This window comes from Helobdella robusta, assembly GCF_000326865.2.
Source record: "Helobdella robusta unplaced genomic scaffold HELROscaffold_76, whole genome shotgun sequence".
Taxonomy (NCBI): Eukaryota; Metazoa; Annelida; class Clitellata; order Rhynchobdellida; family Glossiphoniidae; genus Helobdella; species Helobdella robusta.
The window spans coordinates 122,580-148,996 of record NW_008705432.1 but is presented as its reverse complement, the minus strand read 5'-3'; the positions used below and the strand labels follow the sequence as shown (position 1 = coordinate 148,996).

Sequence of the window (26,417 nt, the reverse complement as noted above, 5' to 3'; positions counted from 1 at the left end):
TTATAAGCGCTTTTATATTAAAATTTTGCTCGCTTTATATTCGGGGAGAATTTAAAATAGTTTGAGACAACACCTTGCTTAACATCCCATTACAAGCCAAAACTAGTTGAGCCAATACGCGTAGATTTATAAGTGCTTTTATAATAAAATTTTGCTCGCTTTATATACAAATATCCCAACATAACAAATTCTCCATCCTATTTTAAAAATTTTCTTTTATGCATTTTAATCAGCCAGGTCACAAAAATCATTATCGATATCGCGATGAAATCAAATTTAAACTTTTTTTAAATTGTTGATAAGAGTAACTAATACCCTATATAGTAAAAAATTTAAAATTTTCTGAGAGAATTCAAAATAATTTGAGACTACGCCATACACAATTGTACAATTTGAATGTGTAAATAACTATAATATATATATGTTATAATATATATGTAATATAATATATGTATTATAACTACGTATATATATATATATATATATATATATATATATATATATCTATTTCTTTATTTAGTTCTGCCTGCTTATGATATTTGGTCAAATTTATTTGATAGGATTGAATAAAACCTTTATACCGGCTGATTAACTACCATGCACTACTGTTAACATGACGTCATTCCCTCCAACGATTTCGCAATGAATTACCCATCCTATTTAATAAATTTTATTTGATGTTATTTAATTAGTCAGGTCACAATCATCTTCATTGATATCGCAATGAAATCAAATGAAGAATTTTTTAAATTTTCGAAAAAAGTATTTTTATTCATTTTATGATACTACTTTGTTCAATAAGATACTGCTTGATACATATAACTAGAATAAATATAACGGCCTTCGCTCACTTTCAACGGTCGAACAAGGAGCTTACTTCCGAAGGGAAGTCGGAGGGTGATTTTTTTATCGAGTCAAGTTACGATCGTATATTTACTAATTACGGAATATTGCTTTTATTTAAAAAGTTAAAATTTTAATTTTTTTGTAATTGTTATTCAATGTGGTAATTAATTACTTTTATTTGGTATGAATTCAAAAAAATAAAATTGACCGAAAATAATTAAAAGTTGAAAAATTGTGATTCTTTGCATATCCCTACTTTAACCCATAAAAAAGTGTTGTATTTTGGTAAATAGGCCCCCCTTGCACGTACCAGTGTAAGGAAGTCAAACAGGCGACCGAGCGTTAACGTTGCCGGTTTAACCATCGTACTATCTACTTAGCAGGCGAACTTCTTCAATGTTTTGCTTCTAATTAATTAATTAAATGTATGTTTCATTGATCTAGTTAACAAAAATGAGTGTATTTAGTAATCTTTTTTTTGTAGAAATCCTTAATAAAAAATAATTTTATCACACTGGCAACATATTAAAATTAATAGAATAATAATAATGTCAATGGAAGACATGAAACTTTGCATTGACTGGCTGTTCCGGACCGACATCATATCCGGGGACCATAGATTAGTTTCCATAGAAGCAGCCGAACTTTTAGATTTCGCGGATTTGCTCAGAGATGGTGTTCTTCTCTGTGAACTGGCAAACAAACTCATGCCAAAAGCCATTGATCCAAAGGATTATTGTCACAAGCCACAAATGTCCAAAGTTAGTAATCTAACCAATTATTTAATTTTTTACTTCTAACTAAAAATGAAGATCTGAAAGAAACCAATCATATCATTAGTAATAATTTATTTATTAATTAACAAATATTTAATTTTAATTAATTTAATAATAATATCTAAATTAAAGAATAGAGTATTTTAATTGATTTGCATTCAATAGATTTTATTAAAAAAATAATCTAAACTAGAGAAAGAGTGATACAATTAATTTTTTCCTTAATCTTCCCCACTTGTCTACTCAATAACTGTCAGTGTGCGTGTGTAAAGAACATTAGAGCATTCTTGCATGCTTGCAGAAATTCATTTGCAATAAGAGAGGCTGACCTTTTTGATCCTAACGATCTGTACGATATGAACCACATACCCAAAGTTTGTTTTTCTGTTCATTAGATTAACATTAACTAAAGTTAGTTGTAAAAATTGTAAAGAAATACTGTCATACTGTCAGAAATACTACTATACTGTGCTATACTACTATTTGCTATGGGTCTGCTTATGCTAATTCTATTGCTGGTATTTCTGCTAGTACTATAACTACTTTTATTTACTAAAAAAACTCTACCACTACTTTTAAAGTTGTTGCTACAATTGCTGTTTCTTTTTCAAAATGAATATTTAATTTTTTAATGCTAATATTACTTTAATAGAAACTGTAATTTTCAATTTATTTCTCAGTACTAGAGTCTTGTAAGTTATTAGTATCAGCAGTAGTAGTAGTGGTAATAATTGTGTATGTGAGTGTACATTATGCACATGCACACATATACACACACATACATACATACGTACACATTTTTTATACATATAGTTTTAGTAGTAATACAATAACAACAGCATGTAGCAGTTTAAACAAGCGTTTAAATCTATAATGGCTTTTGATGGTGGTGATTATGATGATGACGACGACGACGATGATGATGGTAATATTGATGATGATGACATCAATACTGACATCAATACTGACTATATTATTGTAGTAATGATGATGACGATGATTGTGTTTAGAGTAATGATACTGATAATGATGCCTCTTTTTATGGCTAAATTTTTGTCCATTTGATGTTTTCTCATACAAGATGATGATGATTGTTAATAATAATAATAATAATAATAATAATAATAATAATAATAATAATAATAATAATTAATAATAATAATAATAATAATAATATTGTCATTTTTATTTGTTTAAACAGGTTATCCACACATTATCATTGTTATCCCAATCTACCTGCTGCTATGTCCTTGGCATACAGTTAGTGAATTAGTGGATAAGTGGATGGATGGATGAATTAGTGGATAGATGAAGGAATGAATGAATGAATACATATAGGATTGGTTGAGACAAAATAGTTTTTTTGTGTACATGAATGAGTTGGATGGATGGATGGATGGATTATTTTGAATTGAATAAAATTTTATTAAACTAAATATATAAATGAATGAATTAATTAATCATCAATTAATTTATTAACAATTATTTAATAATAGTCAGTTATTATCCAATTATTTATACAGACCCTTTTATGCCAGTTCCAAAAAGAGAGCCATGTTATCAGATGTAACATTGAATAAGTTTGTCCTGATGGTGATGATGATGACGACGACGATGTTGATGATGATGATGTTGACGATGTTGATGATAATGATGATGATTATTACAAAAACGTCAACAGTTTCAGACATCATCATCCGAACAGCAACATCAACAGCAACATCAACAACAACGATTTACATTTCTCGTGTAATAAGGAACGAATTGAAGGGGACGTGTATGGCAGACTGGTCGACTTCCAACCTGCTGCCATTGTCAGGGTTGGTTTAGTGGTTGACCTGTTGGTTGATTGTGGTTGGTTGGTTGGTTGGTTGGTTGGTTGCTTGGTTAAATGGTTAAATGGTTGCTTGGTTTGTTGGTTGACTAATAGATTTGATTTGATGGTTCAAATTTTTTCATAAGCCTCAATTTTCGTTATCATCATCATTATCATCATCACTATCATTATCATCATCATCATCACTATCGTCATCATAATCATCATCATCACTGTCATCATCATCATCATCAGGACCCTTTGCCATGTTCGAAACGGGAGCTTTGTATAAGAGAGCTAGCAGTAACTGAAAGAAATTTCATAGATGCGTTACATATGATAAGAGAGGTGATGATGAGGACGATGATGAGGACGATGATGATGATGATGAGGACGATGATGATGATGATGATGACGTTGTGGGGGCAGTGATGGCAAAAATATGAATTTTCATGGAGATCAAATAGTGATAAAGTTTTTCGAAATTGTTTTAATAGGAGAACGATAAAAATAATAATAACGAAAATAATAATTATATAAATAACAATAATAATAATAATTTTGGACAGTATTTCATGAAACCATTAAAAGACATATTACAACCGCATCATTACAGAACCATATTTCTCTGTATCGAAGTGCGTTGTCTGTCTCTCTGTCTTTATGTTTGTCTGTCTGTATGTTTGTTTATATAGTTGGTTGATGGATTGGTCCATTCATTCATTCATTCATTCATTCATTCATTCGTTCATTCATTCATTCATTCATTTACCCATTCGTTCACAATAACACTACAACAACACTTGCTCCAGCGCCTGCATGCAATCCACAGCGGTTTCCAAGCAGATCTTTCCGTAGCTTGTGCTAACAGCTGTTCGACTGGCGGCTTTTTTCCGGCAGCTGCAGCCGCTGGTAGCTTATTTACGACAGCTTCTTCAGCATCTTCAGCAACAGCTTCTTCGACGTCCTCGCCAGTTACTGTTGCCGGTTCAGCAGTTGTAAATAATCATTTGACAATTCCTGATTGCTTCATTACGTGGAAAGAAAGGTCTAGAATATTTCGTTCCTCGTTCATTCAGTCATTCTATCAATCATTTAACCATTCAGTCAATAAAGGAACTAACCAACCGTCTAACTAACTAATCAGTCAGTCAATCAACCAACCAACAAACCAACAACCGACCAACCAATTAACTAACAGATTCCTGGTGTATGGTGAATATTGCTCCAACTTATTAGAAGCCCAAAACCTGCTTGATGAATTGTGCACCAGTGATCCAGAGGTGCAGAAGAAAGTTGAGGTTCGACAAATAAATCATTACCGTCATCATCATCATCATCATCATTATGACATCATCATGACATCATCATCATTATCAGGAGAGCCAGTTAGCAGCCAATGAAGGTCGATTTAAACTGAGGGATTTGCTGTCACTACCAATGCAGAGGATTCTCAAGTACCATCTGTTCCTCAAGGTTTGTACCGTTGTAGTGACTACGATGACGACGATGACGACGATGATGACGATGACGACGATGATGATGATGATAATGATGTTTGCAAAAACGATTGTGATGATGATGATGATGATAGTAGTGGTAGTGATGAAGAGGGTGACGATCTTTATTCATTCATTTGTTTAATTTATCAATCATTCTTTTTATTTTTCAAATTTTATGTTCTGAAGATAATGATGATGTTCATTCATTCATTTGTTCAATCGAGCAATCATTTTTTCATTCACCTACTACTTGTCCATTTATCTATTAATTAATTAATTCATTAATTTAATTTATTGATTAAATAATTAATTAATTAATTGATTGATTAGGAGTTAATAAAGAACACAGAACGAACGCACGTTGAGAGGAAGAGCCTAGAAAGAGCCCTGGAGGAAATACAAGTTGGTTTCTAGTCTTCTATACGCCTCTGTAGTTCGCTACATGCACACGTACACACACGAACACAAACACACACACACGAACATACACACACACACATCATACATTTATACTTTTTATATTTCCTCGAAGGATTTATCATTATATGTTAATGAGGTGAAGAGAGATAATGAAGCCCTCCTCCTACTAGAGGAAATTGAACAGAGGTTGTTGGGCTGTTGTTGTTGTTGTGTTGTTGTTGTTGTGTTGTTGATGATGACAGTAATCATCTTAATGATGATTGCTGCAATGATAATGCTGGAGCTGATCATGGATACAAACAAAGTCTACCAGGAATTGATTTGATTTCATGTCTGTAGTGTTGACGATGGTGATGACGACGATGATAATGATGATGATGACGACGATGATAATGATGATGATGACGATGATGATGATGATCTCGATGGTTTAACAATATTTCATTTCTTTTTTAATCCCCTTACACAGCATAAGCGGCTACCAAATGGTTACTCCTTGCTATCATTCTTATGATAATTATCATGATAATTATTATTGCTATTTATAATTATTATCATTATTATTGCTATTTATAATTATTATCATTTTGATTATTTTGTTAATTATTGCCATCATTAATTGTTTAAACTCTATTTCTAAAGAAAATCACATGTGCACACAACATACAAAACACACACATATATACACACACACACACGCACACACACACATATGGTTATTTATACAGCCTGAAAATATGTCGCTGAGAGATTATGGAAGACTATTGAATGATGGCGAGCTGAAACTAAAAGCGCATTCCGATCATAAAACGAAAAATAGGTATTGAGATTGAGCATTTCAAAATAACATGCTAGTTGTAACAACGATAAGTTGTGTTATAAATGTTAGTGCCAAGTATTATGAATGGTAAATTTTTTACAAAAACTTGTCAGGTATGCATTTTTGTTTGATAAAGTACTTCTACTCTGCAAGCCTAAGGTATGTAATTTGGTTGTATTTATTTACGTTGTGTTGATAATTAATAATAATTACGGTTGTAATTAATATTAATATTACAATTTTATATTATAGGGCGAGAATTATTACAGCTTCAAAGACGCGTTTGCTGTTTCTTCTTTCAAGGTAGAAGATGTGGCTTACAAAGAAAAAGAACGAGTCAGTACTGATGATGATGGTGTTGTTGTTGTTTGTTGGTGACGATGCTGGTAATGATTAAACTTAATTTAAACTTTGCAAAAACCAGAATTTTGGTTTCACTTTCATTCTTGGTGAGGCCAGCAGAGAAAATGCATACACTGTTGGCTGCAAGACTATGGAACTTAGAAATAATTGGATCAAATCAATTAGACTTGCTCAGTTCAGTGGTTTGACTGAATGAAATGAATGAATGAAATGATGGATAGATAGATGGATGAATAGTAGATTAATGAACGAATAGGTGCTTGCCTGTATGTAGTTTGAAGTGATGACAGTTTAACTTTTTCCAAAAACTTCTTCCTGTACCATCCATGAATGGGTGAACTCTTGCATGCAAATGACTAAAATAAGGTTTATTCTGTTGAAATATTGAAATAGATCGAAGTACGACAACTTTGAACTTTTCGAACCATGAATAAATATAGATAGATGAAATAAACGATGAAATAAAATGTACTCAATGATCCAGAGAGAATTTCTCGCCACCATTCGCCCACAGCCCTCTGCATGATTTTGAGATGGCCACATTCCATGAAGCAACCATTTGTGACGTCTGCCGGAAACTACTGAGGTTACTGTCGTTGTAATATTTATTAATTATGGTTTTAATTATGGTTATAATTATGGTTATTTATTATAAGTTATACCTTTTTCAATCGCTAATTGACAGGGGTGTCTTCTATCAAGGCTACAGATGTGCTAGTGAGTTAGGCTCTCATTTGGTGTTATAATTATTTTCAACGTAACAATAAATGTTATCGTAATCATGATTGTTATAATAATAATAATAATAATTATAATAATAATAGTTTTCATCATTAATTATTATTATTCACGCAGAGACAGGAATGATAGTTCATAAAGAATGCATCGAAAAGGCCAAAGATATGAGTGGTATGGCCTCGATCATCGTCGTCGTCATTATCATTATCATCACCGACAGCAACATAATCATTACCATCACCGACAACGACGTCATCATCATCATCATCACCTTAGGCCCTCCAATTTTGCCACCGAAACCAGTAACTTTGAGAACGAATTCCTCCACGAATGCCAGCCAGATTGAAAAACTCACGAAAGGTTACGACGATGGTGATGAAGACGATGATGATTATGATTATGATGATGATTATTATTATTATTTTATTACCGTAGAAGTTGTCATGGTTGTTTTTGTTATGGAGATGATTTATTTCGCAAGGTTCATGCATGCCAGGTAGCTTCCTGCCAAGTTGATGCTACCGACAATTGAAATCAACTCCATTTCAAATCGAAAAACTATTATAAGAAATAGGCCTGACAGGATGCAAAACATCGCTGCCGTACTGACGTAACACTTTGGTCGTTTGTAAGTTCTACATCAAAAATCTGAGTCACCAAAAAATAGAGTGAAGAGGAGCTGAACTGTTTTTCATGAAGAATCTGTTGCACTCAATAAAGCAACACGCTTTCCAGTAGAAAGAGCTTTTGTGGTTTGGAAGTATCTGGCATTCGGGCCTGCTACATTTTCGGCAGATTCCATCCAGGTCCGATTCAGTCATAAATGAACGAGAGGGCCGGCTCAAGTCAGAACGTCTGGAATGTCGAATAATTAATTAGTTCCTCCCTCCCCTCATAACTTTGCTCTAATACTCATTTTAACTTGTTATTAACATTTATTATTTTTAAATTGTGTCAATAAAATGTTACGTAAGATGCAAATTATTAAGTTGACTTTTATTTGAAAAATATCGATATCGAATTTTTTACGTGAAAATAATGGAAATCGAGTTGATCTTCGAGGTCGAACCACCACTAACTAGCACACGCAGAATGTAATATAATATATGTAATATAATTATAATTGATAGGTAAAGTGAAAGTGTTATGCTCGTACTTCGGAATTCCCATGCCACCGAACGAGAAAAACCCGCTAAAAATAGAAGCAGACAGCATCATCGATCTAATCAATGACGATGACGTCAAATGGTGGATGGTTAGTAGATGATGGTGATGGTGATGGTGACGATGACGATGAATATGGTAATGGTGATGGTCGTGATGTGATGACGTTGCAAGTTTGATGGAGGTTTTAAAGTGTTAGGGTATGAGATGGATGACGAAAATGATGCTAATGATTAAGACGGTGCTGATGAAGTTAATGACGATTTAATAGGGGAGGTGTGAAGGAAGAGAGGGTTACTTTCCAAAGGAATGTGTCACCATCATCAGCTTGGTTTGCTTTCTTTGCTTTCATTTACTACATGATTGATTGAATGAGCGAAAGAATGACTGAATAAAAGAATGATTGGATAAATGGATAGATGGATGGATAAAAAGTTGAAGAAAGTAATTTTGTTCTCTTTTCTTTCATTCTTTCTATTTGGCTCTAGCTACTTTATTCAGCTGAATCTTGCATCTCAAATCTTTCTCATCATTTGAATCATTAATGGCACTTCGTACGTCGTCGTCATTATCATCGTCATCATCAATATCATTATAATTCCATCAAATTTTAAATGTTTGTAACAAAATTCTTTTTTTTTGTCATTTACATAATGCGTGGTTGAATAATATACAATGGTTTAATGTCTTCAACAACAACATCAACAACAACATCAACTTCAACAACAACTTCAACATCAACAACAACATCAACAACGTCAACAACAACATCAACGACAACAGAAAAAGCTGACATTTATGACTCCGCCCCCAATACCGCCATCATCATCGGCTTCATCTTCGTCGTCGTCATCATCACCATCTACCGCATCACCGAATCCTAAGAGTATTAAATTTGCGCCTGGGTTCGCTAATAAAATGAACAATGATAATAGTAACAGCAATAATAATAATAATAATAGTAATAATAATAATAATATTAGTAATAATAATAATATTAGTAATAATAAAAGTGTCAACAATGATGATGTGTGGTTGATAAATTTCGAGAACGAAAGTAGCAACTTCAGAGCCAGGCACAGCACCATGTCAGCTCCATACAGCAGACAGAAGGTATATAATAATAATAATAATAATAATAATAATAATAGTAGTAATAATAGTAATAATAGTAACGATAATAATAGTATAAATGATAAAGATGGTTCGGTGGTAGCTAAATCTCTGCCTCGAGGCAAAGACGTTAAAAGCTTTGCTGGCCACGGTACCTCCAGATGTAACAGCGTTCCATGCTCAAGTTCAAGAAATAATAATCATATTAATAATAATCATCATCATCATATTAATAATAACAGTAATAACAGTAACAATCATAAGAATAACAACGATAATAATAATAATATGTTTAATATGGAATATCATAATTTGCATAAAATGAACTGCTCCAATCATAATAGCCGCTGTGATGTTGGTGGTGATGGTAATTGTACTGTGGTCTTTAATAATAATAATAATAATAATGATGGTGGTGGTGGTGGTAATAGTTGCGGGTGTTTCAATTCTATTGCAGATTATCCATGGTCGGTTGGTTTTCACAGATGTATGTATATATCATTAAAAGTACTTTCATTGGCATTAATTCTTTAGCGCCGTTTCATCAAATTTTTATTGTCATATAATTCATTGTTTTTATTTTCTTATAAAACTTGTTATTTCCGTTTGGGGAACGTTCATCAGATGATTTTCACTGTTACTCTTTCATGTTCGAAAGTTCTTGTGAAAATTGCAGCAGCGTGCCATACTATTTCTCTGCCTTCATTCAACAATTGAATGATTGCACTTGTTCTGTAGCTAAGCTTGCCTTACGTATATGTAACAATTTGATTATTATTATTATTATATGTAATAACTTTAATAAGAAAACATTTAAAACAAATATAATGATAATTATTATGTTTATTATTGTTATTATATTTAGTGTTATGCTTTTTATTTCATGTATGATAGTCTTTTCTTATAAACTCCGATCTGAGTTTCATTTTCATTTTGCATTTTTAGAAGGTTTTTACAGTTGAATTTCAATGGAATTCCTCCTCTGCATTAATTAACCTGTTATAATTTGGCTTCATAATTTTAATCGTATTTATGATGTTTGCACTTGTACATGAGTTTTCAAATGTCTATGTTTTATAGATTTGCTTTGGATCATTAATGCTATATTCTATTTGTTTATTCATTCATTCATTCATTCATTCATTTATTCATTCATTCATTCAGTCATTCAGTCAATCATTTAACTACCATTGCTAAGAAACTAACTATAGAATCTGCTTTCAACTTAACATCTGTTCTAGCAACAATGACGCTTAAGATTGTATGTGAGATTGATTGTATGTATATACCGTGTTTCCTCGAATATAAAACAGAGTCTTATATTAATTTTTTCCCAAAAATTGCCCTAGGTCTTATATTCGAGGGAGGGCTTATATTATTATGCCAATTTTTTCGACATCATTTATTTTTTCCAAATACAATAATATTTTATTCAAATACAATAAGATCATCATCTTCTGGGATATCATCATTTTCTTCCAGATCAAGACCTTGAATTCCAGCCAAGATTTCATTTGACTCCAGCTCCTTCAGTATCATAGGTTCCAATCTATCGTGTTTTGCGATGTAGCTCGCTTCAAATGGCGATGTTTTGTCCAAGTACCCTGCTTTCAGAGCCTTTGCAACACAGCTATCAGTGACTTTGCCCCATGCATTCCTTACCCAAGAGACTACCTCCTGCAGATTAGGCTTCACGAAGTTGTTATTTTTGTTCCTTGACATCCTATTCTCAATATAATCATTGATTTCAAGTCTGAGGTAATCCTTGAAAGGCTTGTTTATTGCAATGTCCAAGGTCTGGAGGTAAGCTGTCATCCCTGCTGGGATCATAACCTGATCAACCCTTCTTTCTGCCAAGAAGTTTTTCATATCCTTTGCACGATGAGTGCTTGCAGAGTCCCAAATGAGGAGACCTCGTTGACTTCCTCTTAAAACAAGTGGCAGCATAAGGTCCACCCATTTTCTTATTACATTCTGCGTACTCCATGCCTTTTCTGATTCCAAGACATAAACTCCTCCCTGGCATTCAATCTTTTCTTTCTTTCCTTTGGTAATAAGAAGTGGAGCAGCTTTTTTCCCATCCAGACGAATTGCCAAAATGCAGGTGACGCGTGCACTTTCATATCCAGTTGATGGTACATAAATTGATGAAGCTCCTCTGAAGTCGACTGTCTTTTGAGTGTCCTGACCCATGTAAACAGCAGTCTCATCCATAGCAATCATGTTGGAAAGCTGATACTTTGAAAAATCCAAACCATCCATGAAAGACTTGAACATGAGAGCTCTCTTGACAGCTTCTTTATCCTCAAGCTTGAACAGTGTTGTTGATCTTCGTAGTGAGAGTTCATACCGCTGAAGGAAGCGATCCAGCCAACATTTTGAAGCTTTGAACTCCTCAGGAGGGATGTCAAGTGTAGGAGCCATCTCGAGAGCAAAAGCTTGAATCTCAGCTCTGCGCACAACCATACGGTTTTCTCTCTTCTCAGCAATCCAGTCAAAGATGATGTCTTCTAACTCTGGAAAGAATGGACGATTTCCAGAGCCACATTTTCTTTTTATTGCCTGCCTATCTTCAACCTTTTGATTGAGATCATCATACTGTGCTCGCCATTTCCTAACCATTCGTACGTCCAACTTCTTCTCTTTGCAAAATGCAGTAATATTTTGATCTCTGCATTCTTCCACAATTCCTTTTTTGTATTCGACAGAGTAACTTTTCCTCTTGCCACTCATCTTAAATATGGGCAAAATGTTACAAAATAGTTTATTTAAATAGAAAAAACAACCCTTATTACTTTGACAGCTTTGTAATCTCAGGATATGCTTGAAGGAGGAAAAACAGTTCGAAAAACGAAAAATCCTCGAAAAACGAAAAATCTTGCAGCAGTTGACGTTTCCGGTGTGGTTTTGACAGAAGTTTTTGTTGTTGTCAGCTGATTCATACTAGAAATTATAATCGAGGGAGGGCTTATATTCGAGGGAGGGCTTATATTAGAAAAATAGACAAAAAACGTGCTAGGTCTTATATTTGAGGGATGTCTTATATATGAGGAAACACGGTACATTTAGATGTGTGTATGTATATGAAAAAATGTATGTATGAATGAATGAATGTATGTGCATATATTTATCTGTTGGATGTTTTTAATGTAAAAATTGAAATCAACAATGACAACTGCACTGACAAAACAACAAACAATCTGATGAAGAACAAACAACAAAATCATTTCCTCAGAACAACAGCAACAACAATAACAACGGTTTCAGTCGCCACTCGACCATAAACTCTTCAACAACAGCATCAACCTCGACGACGACAACAAAACCACATCAGTACGACAACCAGCCACAGCTGCCACAACACAGCAGCAGCACCCCCCTTCATCCTCCACCCCCTCCACCCTTTCCACCTCACAATCTTGCACACCTCCCCAATCACAGAATGGTCCGGCCCAACAACAATATAAATATTAATAATGAAGTTGTCGATGGTGACTTCTGTGTTATTGGAGTTAATAGCAGTTTGTTTGAACAATATCCTTGGTGTGTTTGTTGTATTTGATGTGCAAGTTGTATGTATGTATGTATGTATGTATGGATGGATGTATGTATGATTGATTGATTGATTGATTGATTGATTGATTGATTGATTGATTGCTTGATTGCTTGATTGATTGATTGATTGATTGATTGATTGATTGATTGATTGATTGATTGATTGATTGATTGATTGATTGATTGATTGATTGATTGATTGATTGATTGATTGATTGATTGATTGATTGATTGATTGATTGATTGATTGATTGATTGATTGATTGATTGATATGTATGTATGTATGGATGGATGCATGTATGTATTTCTGTGTCTGTGTGCATATGCGCATGTATGCCTATGTCCATGTTTTTTTTTTTAATATATTTTTTGTATGCCTGTGTTTCTCATTCTTTAACGCTGGCTTAATCGTATTTTAGCATTTCAACTTGTACTTACGCTTACTAACATATCGTTACAATGGCACTAACAATATTTCCTTATACTTTATAATCCTATGTACATACACTCCAAATCTATCTGCCTGGATAAATAGATAATCTATTCATGTATAAGTATATAAATTCGTTTTTTATTAGGCCAAAAAATATTTTACTAGATATTGGAAGATACTGCAGCTAATAATGAGCGATTATAATAATAAAAATGGAAGGTTTGCCGGAAGCATGAGTCGAGACGAGGCGTCAAGGAAGTTAGAAAAGTTTCAAGATGGCACCTTCCTCGTCAGACTCAGCCAATCAGACTCGAGGAGGGGCGAGTTTGCTCTCAGTATTAAGTAGGTCAACTTTTTTATTGGGTCAGATAATTTTTTTAGTAGGTCAGGTTTTTTCTTTTTATTTTGTCAGTCAAAAACTTTTTCTCTAGTGACTTTTCGGTCAAATTTTTTCTTTTTCCAAATAATTATTTACATCACCATCTGGACTATCGCCATCATCGTCGTCATCATCGCCACCATCATCCCGACAAGGTACGGCATAGGGCATCCAGTGAAGCACATAAAGATTCAAAGAAGTTATGACAGCCTCTACTATATAGCTGATTGTAAAATGTTCAAAAGTATACCCGTTAGTATTTCATTGTCTGTCTGTCTGTCTGTCTGTCTGCTTGGCTTTTTTCATTGTTGTGCCTTTTTGTTTGTTTCTGTCTGTTTGTCGAATTGTTTTGCATTAATGTATTTTGTCTTTCTTGGTCTCTTGTCTTTGTTCCTTCTCTTCTTCCACGCGCCTTCTCACGATCATATCATACCATCATCATCATCATCATCATCATCATCAGTCTCTTACACCTTCCCACTAATTAGGAGTTAGTGAAATATTACCAGCAGAATTCATTGCAGCCGAGTTTCTCCGAAGTTCCAACAACCCTCCAATTCCCATTCAAAGAAGTCACCCCGATCTGGATTGGTCAGTTTCAGAAACAACACAAACAACATCACTCATACACACACATACACTTACACACTCACACACAACACACACAGGTGATGCACATATAATTGGTTATTGCCAGGCCAATTACGACTACACTGCCACGGAAGCATGCCAGCTTTCACTCAAGCAAGGTGATTTAGTTGCTATTTTGAGCAAAGTAGGAGGAGCCAGAGGATGGTGGAAAGGTAGATTGAATGGAAAGGTTAGATTCGATTGGTGGATTCGTTTGCTGGCTGATTATAATTGGCTAGTTGCGATTTTCTGGCTGATAAGTGATTGACTACCAAATTATTTATTAACATGCTGACTGATTGGTTCATTTTAAGCTTTTAAAATCATTTCTTTTGTTTATCCATTTATTCTTTCATTCGTTTCAACCATCCATCCATCATTTAGGTTGGATATTTCCCCAGCGGATTTGTGGTTGAATCTGATGAAGATGGGAACGTAATAACATTCGTCAATTGATCCTTATATTCAATCTTTACTGTGATTGGTTGGCTTTTAAGGGTTAACTGTTTCTCTATTGGTTGATTGAAATTGGATGACTGACTGGCTGGCTGGCTGGCTGGGATTGGTTGGTCGTTTGTAATGGGCTGGCAGCATTCAGGTGCTTGATCAACATTGTTACTGAATGTTACCAATCATTTAGTTAATTGTTGATTATGTTTACTTAGCACCAGTCAGCAGTATTATATAGTTCAGTTAGAGGCACATTTGTGTGTGTGTGTGTGTGTGTGTGTGTGTGTGTGTGTGTGTGTGTGTGTATGTGTGAACATACTCTTGTTTATGATAAAATTGTTTGTGTTTATTAAATTCAATACTTTATAATTAGTGTTAATTCTTATTATTAACAATTCCTCTTATCATTCATCTATTATTTTTCATCATCTAGTTTGCAATACTTTTAAACTCCTCTGTGTACAAAGAAAGATTGTTTCATTTCTAATCCTTTGTAAAAAATACAAAAAACGTCGTTGTTTTAAACGTGTTATTATTATTGTTGTCTATAATAATAATTATTATTAGTAGTAGTAGTACTATTTATATTATTAATGTTATTAATTACGTTTTATTGTAAAATTCAAATGAATATTTTTTTCAAAATGGTAAATTCGACGTTGTATTCGCGACGCCATTCCACTCGTTCAATTTCAAAGATTTGAAAAATTCAAACTCTACATAATATGTCTACATACATGATATATATATATATATATATATGTGTGTGTGTGTAAATTTGGTTTGATTTTGAACAAGCGCATGTGTATGAATTTTTCTTCCTTTTTTGAAAGTTCTAAATTTTCTGTATGTTTATATATATATATATATATATATATATATATATATATATATATACATACACACACACACATACTATATGGAGATATTTCTTATATGGCATACTTAATAACGTTTATTTCTATCATTTTATTGTACAAATTTTTATTTTACAAATTTTATTGTACAAATTTTTATTTTAAAAATTTTATTGTACAAATTTCATGCTTAATTCTATCATTTTATTATACAAATACTTTTGTTGTGCATGAAATATTCATGAATATTAAATATATATATATATATATATATATATATATATATACACATTACATATATATAAATATATATCAAAATTTGATGTTGACTGACACACATGCACATTTACGAATAACTATGGCTAAGTATATCTTTCAATGTCTCACCTTTCAATCATTAACTTATTATCAATATGTCAGGAGTTATTTTTAGATATTTTTTCCTTAAATAATATTTTCGATAGGAAAAGTAGTAATAGTAGTAGTAGTTTTAGCCGTAGTAGTGACGGCGTTAGCAGCTGTAGCATTTGTTGCAGCAGTAGCGGCATAATTCACTGCTTCTTACACAAACATGACTAACCAACGTATTCTTCACTTTGATTTGATTTTAACATCTTGTTAAGGTCTTTATTTATACGATCGTGAACCTCAATCAACGATAACAACCGTTGTCACTTTTATATTGTAGAAATATATATTTCTACAATTATTATTTGTTTCCTCGGTTTATTTTAATTACATTTTAATAACCAAGTACTCACGGATAACATTATGTATAATATTATTATAACATATGTATAAGTACATACGTTTCTGTATGTATATATATATTTCTGATGTATATATATATATATATATATATATACACACGGTATGTATGTGTGTATAATATATAAAGGTATTCCTTATATTACATACTTCAAATAATGTTCTCACTATTAAGAACTAAGAATGACAAGCAAAAAAAAAAACCATTCGATCATCAGCTTCTTTCATTCTTTATAATGCAGAGTCGCTTACATGTTATTCCATACTTATAATTAAACCATCCTGCCACAAAGTCTGCCTACCATCCAACCGTGCTGTGCGTCTATCACTTTCTTATAACTCATATTTTTGGAGAATAAAAAAAAACATAATTATAGCATTTAGTCAAAAAAAACTCCCTCTCAATAAAACACAGTCGGTCACTTTATACATAAATTACTCATTTAAAATAAATACAATCAAATAGTATGGTTATTAACAATGAAGGAATATAAGTACAACACATATATGATAACAAAATTATTACACAGTAAATAAGATGAAATGTTTGTGAAATGAAATGTGATAGCATAACAGAACAACTCAACAGTAACATCTTATAAATTTATTCACTGCTAAACTTAATTGTCATCATCTTTTGATTTTATATGATACATTTAAGATATAATTAATGTTTTCTATCAGTATTAGTAATCTAATTAAATTTCTATAATTTTAATTGACGTGGATGCACCAAATAATTTGATAACTATAACAATAATTATACTTATTATTAATAAATTATAATTTAGATTTAAAATCTTTAGGCATTATTTGCTGGAGCTTCATGGCTAGGCCCATGTTACCTTTTATCTTTAACTTGCCTTGGAAGAAAGCCTGAAAATGTACAGTGAGTTGAAATTGTTTATTATTAATAATAAAATACAACAATATATTTAAATATAAAATATATTTACATATAGCATTAACATTAAAAATAATAACCGAAATATTAGCTGTTTATAGAATAATAAATTAAAATGATTGATTTTGAACTTTTATTTAAAGTAGGCAGAATAAATGGAGACGCATTATATAACATTACATTATAGGATAATACACTATACCTCTATATAATGGAATGTGAAATGATGATGGTACAATGATGATTAAATGATGAATTGACCATGATGACAACGTGATGATAAGATAATATGAAGACTTGATGATGTAATATGAAGTGATGAGATATTATGATGATATAATATAAACTTGTTGAGGATTGAGTTTGCCAATCATCAGTGAGAATAAGTTATCATCATCTACTGTCAGTGTGACATCACCGGTGCCTTTTTGATAACATGATTTTTTATTTGCCCAATTATTTATTTATTTTATTTATTTATTTATTAAAAGTCATCTAAATTGTTTGATTTGCACATATGAATGAACGCCACTGAACATTCAAATAACATACTTAATAAAATAAACTACATGAGATTTGATTACAAGTTTACTTTTTTGAATGTTTAAAAGATTAAACCAATCTATGTCATGGCAGATAAAAATTTAATTAAAATAACATGAATATAAGCTATTGTCATCATAGCTAATAGTAATAATATTAACAGGCAAATAAATACAACACTAAATAATAAATTGTAAAAACTGGACATGGAAAACAAACCTTCAGGATCGAACTTAACAGAACCTTTACCATTCTTAGCATCGAGCACCCATGTGCCTTCACCATTCTTTGAGGCCACTTTGAAACAAAAGATCCCGTTTACTTTCTTTGTCAGTTCTTCACCTTTCTAATCATTTATTTTCATATGTCATATTCAAAATTGATTTAATAAAACAATTTGAAATAATTGGAATTAATTAAAGATTAAAGTTAAATGATCATGTTACAATACAATTTTAACACTATTACAAATTGTAAATACAAAAACAAATAATTCTACTAATCTAACCCAAAAAACCAGACAATTAATTTAGCTAAAGAAAATGAAAAAAGAAGGCAAAAGAAATAACTCATATCATAAAAAAAGCATAGAGAAACCTTTTCCAATTCATTTTCAATGGCATCAAAGACTGATTTAATTTGAAATCGCCTGCCTTCACTGACGTCGTGTCTGCGCCAACAGTCATTTTGACGTCTGCTTTCTGGCTGCTGTCAGAATTAGTTGCTGTGGTGGAATCTGTGGCCTTTTTACTTTCAATCCTTTTCAAATTTCAAGAGATATTTAATAATTATTATTATTAATTATATTTTGAAATTTATTTTGCTAATTTATTTAAAATAAATAAATTTAAAAATTTGCTGACTTTGCTCAACCAACAATTTCTAAAATAAATATCTTGGACGTTGTCAACAAAACAAATTTTAACCTGCAACTGAAATTAACTTTTAATCTCGTCTGCTAATTATCTAGCGTTCAACTGATAGCGAAAAGCCAATTGAACTTTGAAGCAAGATAGGCTGCAAACCGAGCCAGCAGATAAAACCACTTCAGTCGTTCTCAAAGTGCATTCGTTATTTATATCAAATAAACTAATGCTCACAATTTCTGCTGTAAACACTTCTTTACATTTTTTACAAAAAGTTTAATTTTTAAAAATGATTTTATTTGTAATAAAGTTTAAAAAGTTGTCAAAAAGTAAATATTTGCCAGATTTTTTGAGCAATAACACAACAAGTAAACATGTTTCCTATCTAGAAATAATTCTAAAAAAATCTCAATTGAATTTCACACGACAAACATTTACACATGCACCACAAACTAACCATTTCAGTCAAAAATAAACACACATTCGAAGATAAAACCAATTAATCGATAAACTTATTGAAGCATATCTTAACAAATACATGCAAGTATGTACGAGCATGTACACTTACTTGCAAATAAACAAAATTAAAATAAAGATTAAACAATGATCAACTACCTAACCTAGCTAGTTCTGGGTATCCCAATTTATAAATAGTGATGACGACAGCTCCCCCCAATCCAACGTTGTGCTGAAGAGCAATTTTGGCTCCTCCCACCTGCCTCTTGTCAGCTAATCCTCTAAGCTGCCAACATAATTCTGTGCACTGAGCCAGCCCTTCATAAATTATAATAAATTTAATTATAAACCAGTCTATTTATAATTAGGTAAAGTTAAGTGACAAATTGAAAAAACGAACCTGTAGCCCCAAGCGGATGACCTTTGGATATCAAGCCTCCACTCGGGTTGACCACGTATTTCCCGCCGTACGTGTTGTTGCCACTGTCTATTAATTCTCCTGCTTTGCCTTCAACCAATCAATCAATCAGTCAATCAATCAACCAACCAATCAATCGTTCCTTCAATCCATCTATAAATCAATCAAATAATCAATCAACTGACCCTCGGGACATAGTCCAAGAGCTTCGTATGTGATGAGTTCATTGGCTGAGAAGCAATCATGCAATTCAATTACTTGAACATCATTGGCCGTTACACCTAGGGTTGGTTGGTTGGTCATTTTTGATTGGTTGATGATTTATGATTAACTGATTGTTATTAGTTGGCAGACTGTGATAATAACTGGTCGTAAGTGGTCCTTTGTGATAAATTGATCTTGATAGGCTATCATTCAAAAATAATCATACCAGCTTCCTTGTATGCCTGATCAGCAGCATTTCGAGTCATGTCATATCCAACCTGTTAAACATTCATTCATTTTTTCATCCAGGCCACCGTTGAACACTATCATTACATCATCAACATCACATCACCCTCGCTTTCTGCACACAAAAGCGTTAGAAAATTTAAAGAAATAAACATAAATTATTCGTGCACAGAATAAATCATCTGGATTTTTATAAAATGTTCAATTTTCTTCTTCTAAAGTCGGTTCATGGCCTCGCATGCATGCTTGCTTGCTTGCTCTACTCACATCATTAGCTCGCTTGATGTGATTAGAATTATGCTGTATGACTAACTATCTTCATAGCATCTTTATCGTTAAAAGTTGAACTGAGGTCAGTTGACATAGCCTGACCAATGATTTCAACCGATTGACTCTGCAGTGAATGTTTCTCAACGAATGATTGGCTGGCTAGAATTGCACAGGCAGAACCATCAGATGTTGGACTGTTTTGATTGGTCAGTTGGAAGATGACGTTTGTCAGTTAAATTATTTTATTCATGCATTCTCTAATGCGTAAATATTTCATAAGTTTACAAATTAATTCATTCTCTCAAACGTTATTTCATTAATTCATTCATTCACATATTAATTCCTTTATTAATTCATTCATCTATTTATTTAATTACTTATTCACTCGTTCGTTCATCCATCCGTGCACCCATCTAACCAGCATTGCAACTTGGTGAGGAAATCATGAACAGATGGTGAATTCATAATTTGATCCAGAGTATATTCGTCTTGAAATTGTGAATTCCTGATAACATTGTCGTCGTAGAAGATGATGGTGATGATGATGATGATGATGGTGGTGGTGTTGATGATGATGATGAGAATGTTTATGATACTAACGGGTTGTTGGTTGAATGTTTGTGGTTCTTCCAGGCAATTTTAGCAAAGTGTTCTGGTTTTGTGCCTGTGGTGGAGATTTAGAAATAATCATTCAAAATATCAGTGAGTGAGTGAGTGAGTGAGTGAGTGAATTAATGAAAAATTCCATCAACCAACCAAACAGTTAACCAGCTAGCCAGCCAACCAACCAACCAACCGTATTTCTTCATATGTTGGAGACCAGCATTCCCAAAGAGTTGGCAGGTCATTGGTGAAGCTGTCACATCATACAACTCCATCATACTCTCTATGTGCTTGTCCAGTGGATTTGTCCGGTCTGTGTACTGATGGTGATAGTGATGACAATAATGATAATTATCATCAGCGTGACTACGATAAATACGCGACGACGACGATGATGACGACGATGATGATGACGACGATGACGATGATGATAATCACCTTCATACCGATCGACCCTTTTTCCATCTTCTCAAAACCAACTGCCATCACGCAATCAGCTATTCCTGGTTAAAATTATGACATCATCATCATCATCACCACTATCACCATCGTCACCGTCCTCGTCATCATTACCTCCTTGAATTGCTTGTTTAGCCAACATCAGAGCAGAAGACCCAGTTGAACAGTTATTGTTGACCTATTTACATAATTGCAAACAAAATTAATGGCCTAGTTATGTAATTTTTATAATTGCCAACCTATCTACATGATTTTAAACTAAAATGAATGACCCATTTAAATAATTTTAAACAACTATCGACCTATTTACGTAATTTAGTATAAAAAAAGCGCAACTGACATTAAATATGGGAATTCCGGTGAGGCCAAGCTGGTATATGGCTCTCTGACCGCATGTTGAATCGCCTGCATAATCATCATCATCATCACCACGATATTTTAAATAATATATCATAAACAATGATAACAAAAATATGAATAATAATGGGAATTATTAAAATTCCGTAATAACCATAGCAGTATCCGGCATAGGCCTGTTGAACGCTCTTGAAATCAACTTTGGCATCTTGTAATGCTTTTGTAGCTGCATCACAATAAATGGAATGATATTATTTATAATAATTAATATTATTTTTAATAATTAATATTGTTTATAATAATTAATATAAGATAATAACTACTTATCATAGTATTACTACTTATAAATAATATTTCAATAATTTTACAAAAGCACAAAACTAAGGAACCGGCTTCAAGAACCATGTCCGGATAATCAAAATTCTCTCTCCGTCCTGGCTTCTCAAACTATGAATAAATAATTATAAATAACTGCATAATTATAAAAAATAATTATGAATAAATAAATAAAAACTAACATTATGAATGTTATCATTATTAATATTATTATAGTAAAAAATAAACAGCAGCTGGCTTACTTTAGTCATCCCAACACCAACCACGAAAACTCTTCTTTTGTTCTATTTGAATAATTTTTGTGTTATAAATTCATAAATATTTGAGATGATATAATAATGCCTATATAATATTACACACAAACACACACATACATAAACACACACATACATACACACACAAGCAAGCAAACAAACACTGTAGACAGACATAAAATTTTAAAAAACATATAAAAAAATTGATTTAAAAAATCTTTATAAATAATATATATAAATATGTGAAAATAAATAAAATATACTTAATATAAAAACAATAAAATGACAACCCCAAGCATTCTTAATGGTTCAGCAGCAAGATTGTTCTTGGTAACACTACTGGTATTATGGAATGATCTCATACAATATGAAACTATGTAAGAGTCATTAGTCTGAAATGTGAACAAATAATTAATTAATTGTTTAATTTATATAAATAATTAAGATAATATTATTCATTAATTTTTTGAAATATGTAAACAAATTATAAACTGCTGATAACTATATAAGCTTATAGATCTGCTTTTTAAAAGTTGACTCAAACTTGAGAGCTAAAATGAAAAAAATAAACTTTTTAAAACAAAAAAGTTGTTTAAAAGTTAACTTAAACTGAACAGTAAAAATGAAAAAGTAATTTTCTTAGAATATGAAGCTTGTATTGAATTGAAAGATGATGACAAGTTAAAAAGTTTCAAGGATATCAAATGTTTCTCTCAATAACTCTCCCACTTAAGACTAAGCTAAGAGGTTCAAATGCTACTTCTTATTTAAGCTGGAAATGATAATAACAATGATTATTATAAAAATATAATAATAATTATTAATTACATATTGTTATTGTTATTCATAGTGTACTTCATAAGAATCAGAATGCTAAAAATATGTTTTGATATGATTGGCATATGATACAACAGAGGTATCTATCTATCTATCTATCTATCTATCTATCTATCTATCTATCTATCTATCTATCTATCTATCTATCTATCTATCTATCTATCTATCCATCCTCAATTCAGTACTAATACACAACTATACATACTACAAACTACTGACAACACAATACAAAAGGACAATGGACAACTTTGAATTTTGATCACTGCACACTTGCATATAAAAAATATATAACCGGTGGCCATTTATTCACTAATCACTAATCAAATTTAAAAAAAAACAGTCAGACTTTGAATCAGTTAGTTTTAGTTTAGTTAAAACAAAAAATGCGCGATCTTCACGAATGAAACTAACTTTTAAATGTTTAAACACCTTGAAAGTGAACATGATAAAAGTTAATTTAAATAATTATTGAAACGTGTTCGCTAAAAATCTGTTGTATCTCAGATAACAATTAGTTAGGATAGGCATCTGTGGTTTCAATGCATCTCGTTAAACATATTTTATATACACATATACAATACGTACAGATATATACAATAGATAAATATATATACATATGATTATTCTTAGCCTCACATTAATTTGAAACTGTAAAGTTCAAAAACTGGTATACAACGTGTAATATAACCGTTCGTCTAGGCTAGAAATATAGTTAAACCATCCATACGCATATACATATGTATTATATAATAAAGTTATATATATATATATATATATAAAACTTATTATATATATTATATATAGTTGCCTGTAATGTGTTGCACAATGTACATTGGCCTAAATGCATAGCAGTGATGCGCTAGGTAAATGTAAGGTAAAGTATCCATTCTTGCATCTATAAATGTCGACTTTATTAGTTGAAAGTTGCTAGTTTTGTTACTTGATTTCATTTGTTGAATGTACAATAAATAGAAAATTATGTTAGTATCCCTATGTATATAACAAATTTGGTTGAATGTTCTTGCCCATTTTGTATTAATTAATTTCTTTTGGGCTTGTTCAATAAGACGCATTTGTTGTAACTCAATTTTATTAAACTCGTCAAGCATTTCGAAGGGCTGACGACGTCGTTTCAACAGTGTATGTCAAATATATGTATATATAACGTGTTATTTTATATGGCTACTATCTAGTTATTGTATCCATATAACTCGCATAGTTACATAGTACATATTCTACTCAAATATGCTCTCGTCTCATGGTTGTCTGCTGTGACCTTAAACGGGAACATTGAAATACTTAATTAAAAAACTGTAAAAACTGTTAATAAGCAATAAAAGTTGTCAATAGCTGACGGTGATTAATTAATTCTTCACAACTATCTCCTTCTGCTTGGTGATCGGATTGATCTCAATTGTAACGTCCTTCGCATGGGGATTCTCATTTTTAATTTTTTGAAGTTGTATCAACATTTCAATGTCCAGGGCTTTATCTTTTGCCGCCTGAAGTTCTTTCGCTGCTTTAGCCCAACATTCTTCTCTGGCCTGGGTCAACATCAGTTTCAAGTTGTCTTCGAACGTATCTACGATGAATTTTTCTAAAAGATCTTGCTCAGGAAAAACACCCTTGAACTTTCTGTCTTTCAAAAAGTTATATTCTAGTAGTAACATTTCTCTTTTCAAGTGTTTGGTTTCTTCGTCGTCAGATACTTTATCTTCTTTTTCTTCTATCACAGGTTTGTCAGGCCCGTTCGCTTTGCTGGCTTTGATAGCTTTCAATGCATCTCTCTTTGTCTTGCTCGAGTATTTCGCGTGAGCGTGCATTGCTGGGAAAATAAAATTTTATTCCTTTATTCATTCATTAATTCGTTAGTTCGTTCAATCATAAAATAAAATCTCTAGGTAATAAAAAATATTTAAAAAGTTATTCACCACCCTGAGCAATTAGTTTCAAACATTTTCCATATTTATTAATTTCTTCATTTCTGTGACTTTTCATAATCTACAGAACAGTAACGAAACATGTATAAAAAGTGAGAAGAAAACGGGCATTGTTTCAGTGTTTTTCTAAAATTACATTTTAAATACAAGCAAGAATACAAATGTGAACTACCCTGTTAGCTCTCCTGATGTACTCTTGGTACAAAGCGTCCGTTATCATTTCCTCACCGTATCTCGATTGCAATGCCTGCCACTCTATCTCGTCACTTAAATTATGATTTCCATTCAGTCGAGCAAATAAGTTTAACTAACTTCCAATAAAATATTGTAATCAGTTGAATGGATGGATTTCATTTTTTTTTTTGAATGCAGGCATCGAAAATAAATTACATAATTGAAAATTGTGAATTCAATGATTACATACATCATACACTGAATGTCCGTGGAGATCTCAAATGCTTCCTTAGGAGCGGGAACGGGAGCAAATGGAATGAATGGAGATAGTGGTTGATCTAAAGGATTTTCGCCCTTCAATTCATTGAAATCTTCTTCAACTTCCTCCAAACTTTTTTCGGATTCATTATCCGGGAAATTTTTAGTTGTTTCTAGGAAGGCTCCGTAAGCTGGCATCGGTTCAATGAAGGGTGGCAACAAAGGAACAGGTGATGCAGAACCTGGGGCTAACATTGGTAGTGGAGGCATAAATTTATGTGTCATGTTTTGTTTATCATCATCAGTTTTGTTCTTGGATGTGAAAGGATGGTAGAGGAAGCGTTGGAAGGGGTTGATGTTTTGCTCCGCTGTTGGTCGTCCTGCAAACATCGGAAGACCTTTAAAAGTGGATGACGACTCTTTCGAGAATTTTTTATATTTTTCGTTTTCTTCTTTTTTTCTTTTTTCTTTTTTAAACGTTTTCGATGTCTCGTCAGTTCCAACATTAACTACTTTTATCGCGTACTCTCCATTCTTATTCTCATCGCTTCCAGACATTTTAAAACAATCGTTGATTTATGTATTTATTATTAACATTTCAAAATGAATAGATAAAATTATGAGCAGAAAATACTCTATTTTATTCATCTATTAAGCAAAT

The 26,417-nt window shown here is 32.2% G+C and overlaps 5 protein-coding genes across 5 annotated transcripts; 2 read left to right on the top strand and 3 right to left on the bottom strand.

The window, feature by feature from the left end:
- Window positions 1–1,394: 1,394 nt before the first annotated feature.
- HELRODRAFT_181812 (hypothetical protein) lies at window positions 1,395–9,883 on the top strand (the record flags this gene model as incomplete). Its single annotated transcript, XM_009031596.1, has 22 exons — window positions 1,395–1,607; window positions 1,880–1,996; window positions 2,824–2,882; window positions 3,146–3,202; window positions 3,304–3,436; window positions 3,694–3,786; window positions 4,008–4,076; window positions 4,251–4,486; window positions 4,712–4,739; window positions 4,819–4,914; window positions 5,271–5,342; window positions 5,473–5,546; window positions 6,294–6,339; window positions 6,433–6,516; window positions 6,605–6,725; window positions 7,030–7,129; window positions 7,229–7,260; window positions 7,399–7,452; window positions 7,558–7,641; window positions 8,412–8,536; window positions 9,229–9,742; window positions 9,801–9,883. 22 exons carry the CDS (start codon window positions 1,395–1,397, stop codon window positions 9,881–9,883), a joined length of 2,490 nt encoding a protein of 829 aa, XP_009029844.1.
- Window positions 9,884–10,986: 1,103 nt separating this feature from the next.
- On the bottom strand, window positions 10,987–12,943 carry HELRODRAFT_181811 (hypothetical protein; the record flags this gene model as incomplete). Its single annotated transcript, XM_009031595.1, has 2 exons — window positions 10,987–11,603; window positions 12,865–12,943. 2 exons carry the CDS (start codon window positions 12,941–12,943, stop codon window positions 10,987–10,989), a joined length of 696 nt encoding a protein of 231 aa, XP_009029843.1.
- A 1,157-nt stretch (window positions 12,944–14,100) lies between these two features.
- HELRODRAFT_90064 (hypothetical protein) lies at window positions 14,101–15,012 on the top strand (the record flags this gene model as incomplete). Its single annotated transcript, XM_009031578.1, has 4 exons — window positions 14,101–14,178; window positions 14,415–14,517; window positions 14,595–14,746; window positions 14,941–15,012. Coding segments are annotated over 4 exons (405 nt in total), but the record flags the coding sequence as incomplete, so codon positions are not given.
- A 2,399-nt stretch (window positions 15,013–17,411) lies between these two features.
- On the bottom strand, window positions 17,412–23,828 carry HELRODRAFT_181809 (hypothetical protein; the record flags this gene model as incomplete). The annotated part of the gene is made up of 20 exons (XM_009031594.1): window positions 17,412–17,507; window positions 17,883–17,959; window positions 18,298–18,424; window positions 18,676–18,736; window positions 19,565–19,718; window positions 19,801–19,902; window positions 20,013–20,099; window positions 20,249–20,300; window positions 20,582–20,732; window positions 20,957–21,043; window positions 21,139–21,202; window positions 21,359–21,461; window positions 21,580–21,644; window positions 21,715–21,778; window positions 21,941–22,005; window positions 22,112–22,183; window positions 22,347–22,404; window positions 22,536–22,577; window positions 22,838–22,939; window positions 23,796–23,828. 20 exons carry the CDS (start codon window positions 23,826–23,828, stop codon window positions 17,412–17,414), a joined length of 1,662 nt encoding a protein of 553 aa, XP_009029842.1.
- A 920-nt stretch (window positions 23,829–24,748) lies between these two features.
- Window positions 24,749–26,314, bottom strand: HELRODRAFT_181808 (hypothetical protein; the record flags this gene model as incomplete). The annotated part of the gene is made up of 4 exons (XM_009031593.1): window positions 24,749–25,209; window positions 25,316–25,385; window positions 25,497–25,590; window positions 25,749–26,314. 4 exons carry the CDS (start codon window positions 26,312–26,314, stop codon window positions 24,749–24,751), a joined length of 1,191 nt encoding a protein of 396 aa, XP_009029841.1.
- Window positions 26,315–26,417: the final 103 nt, after the last annotated feature.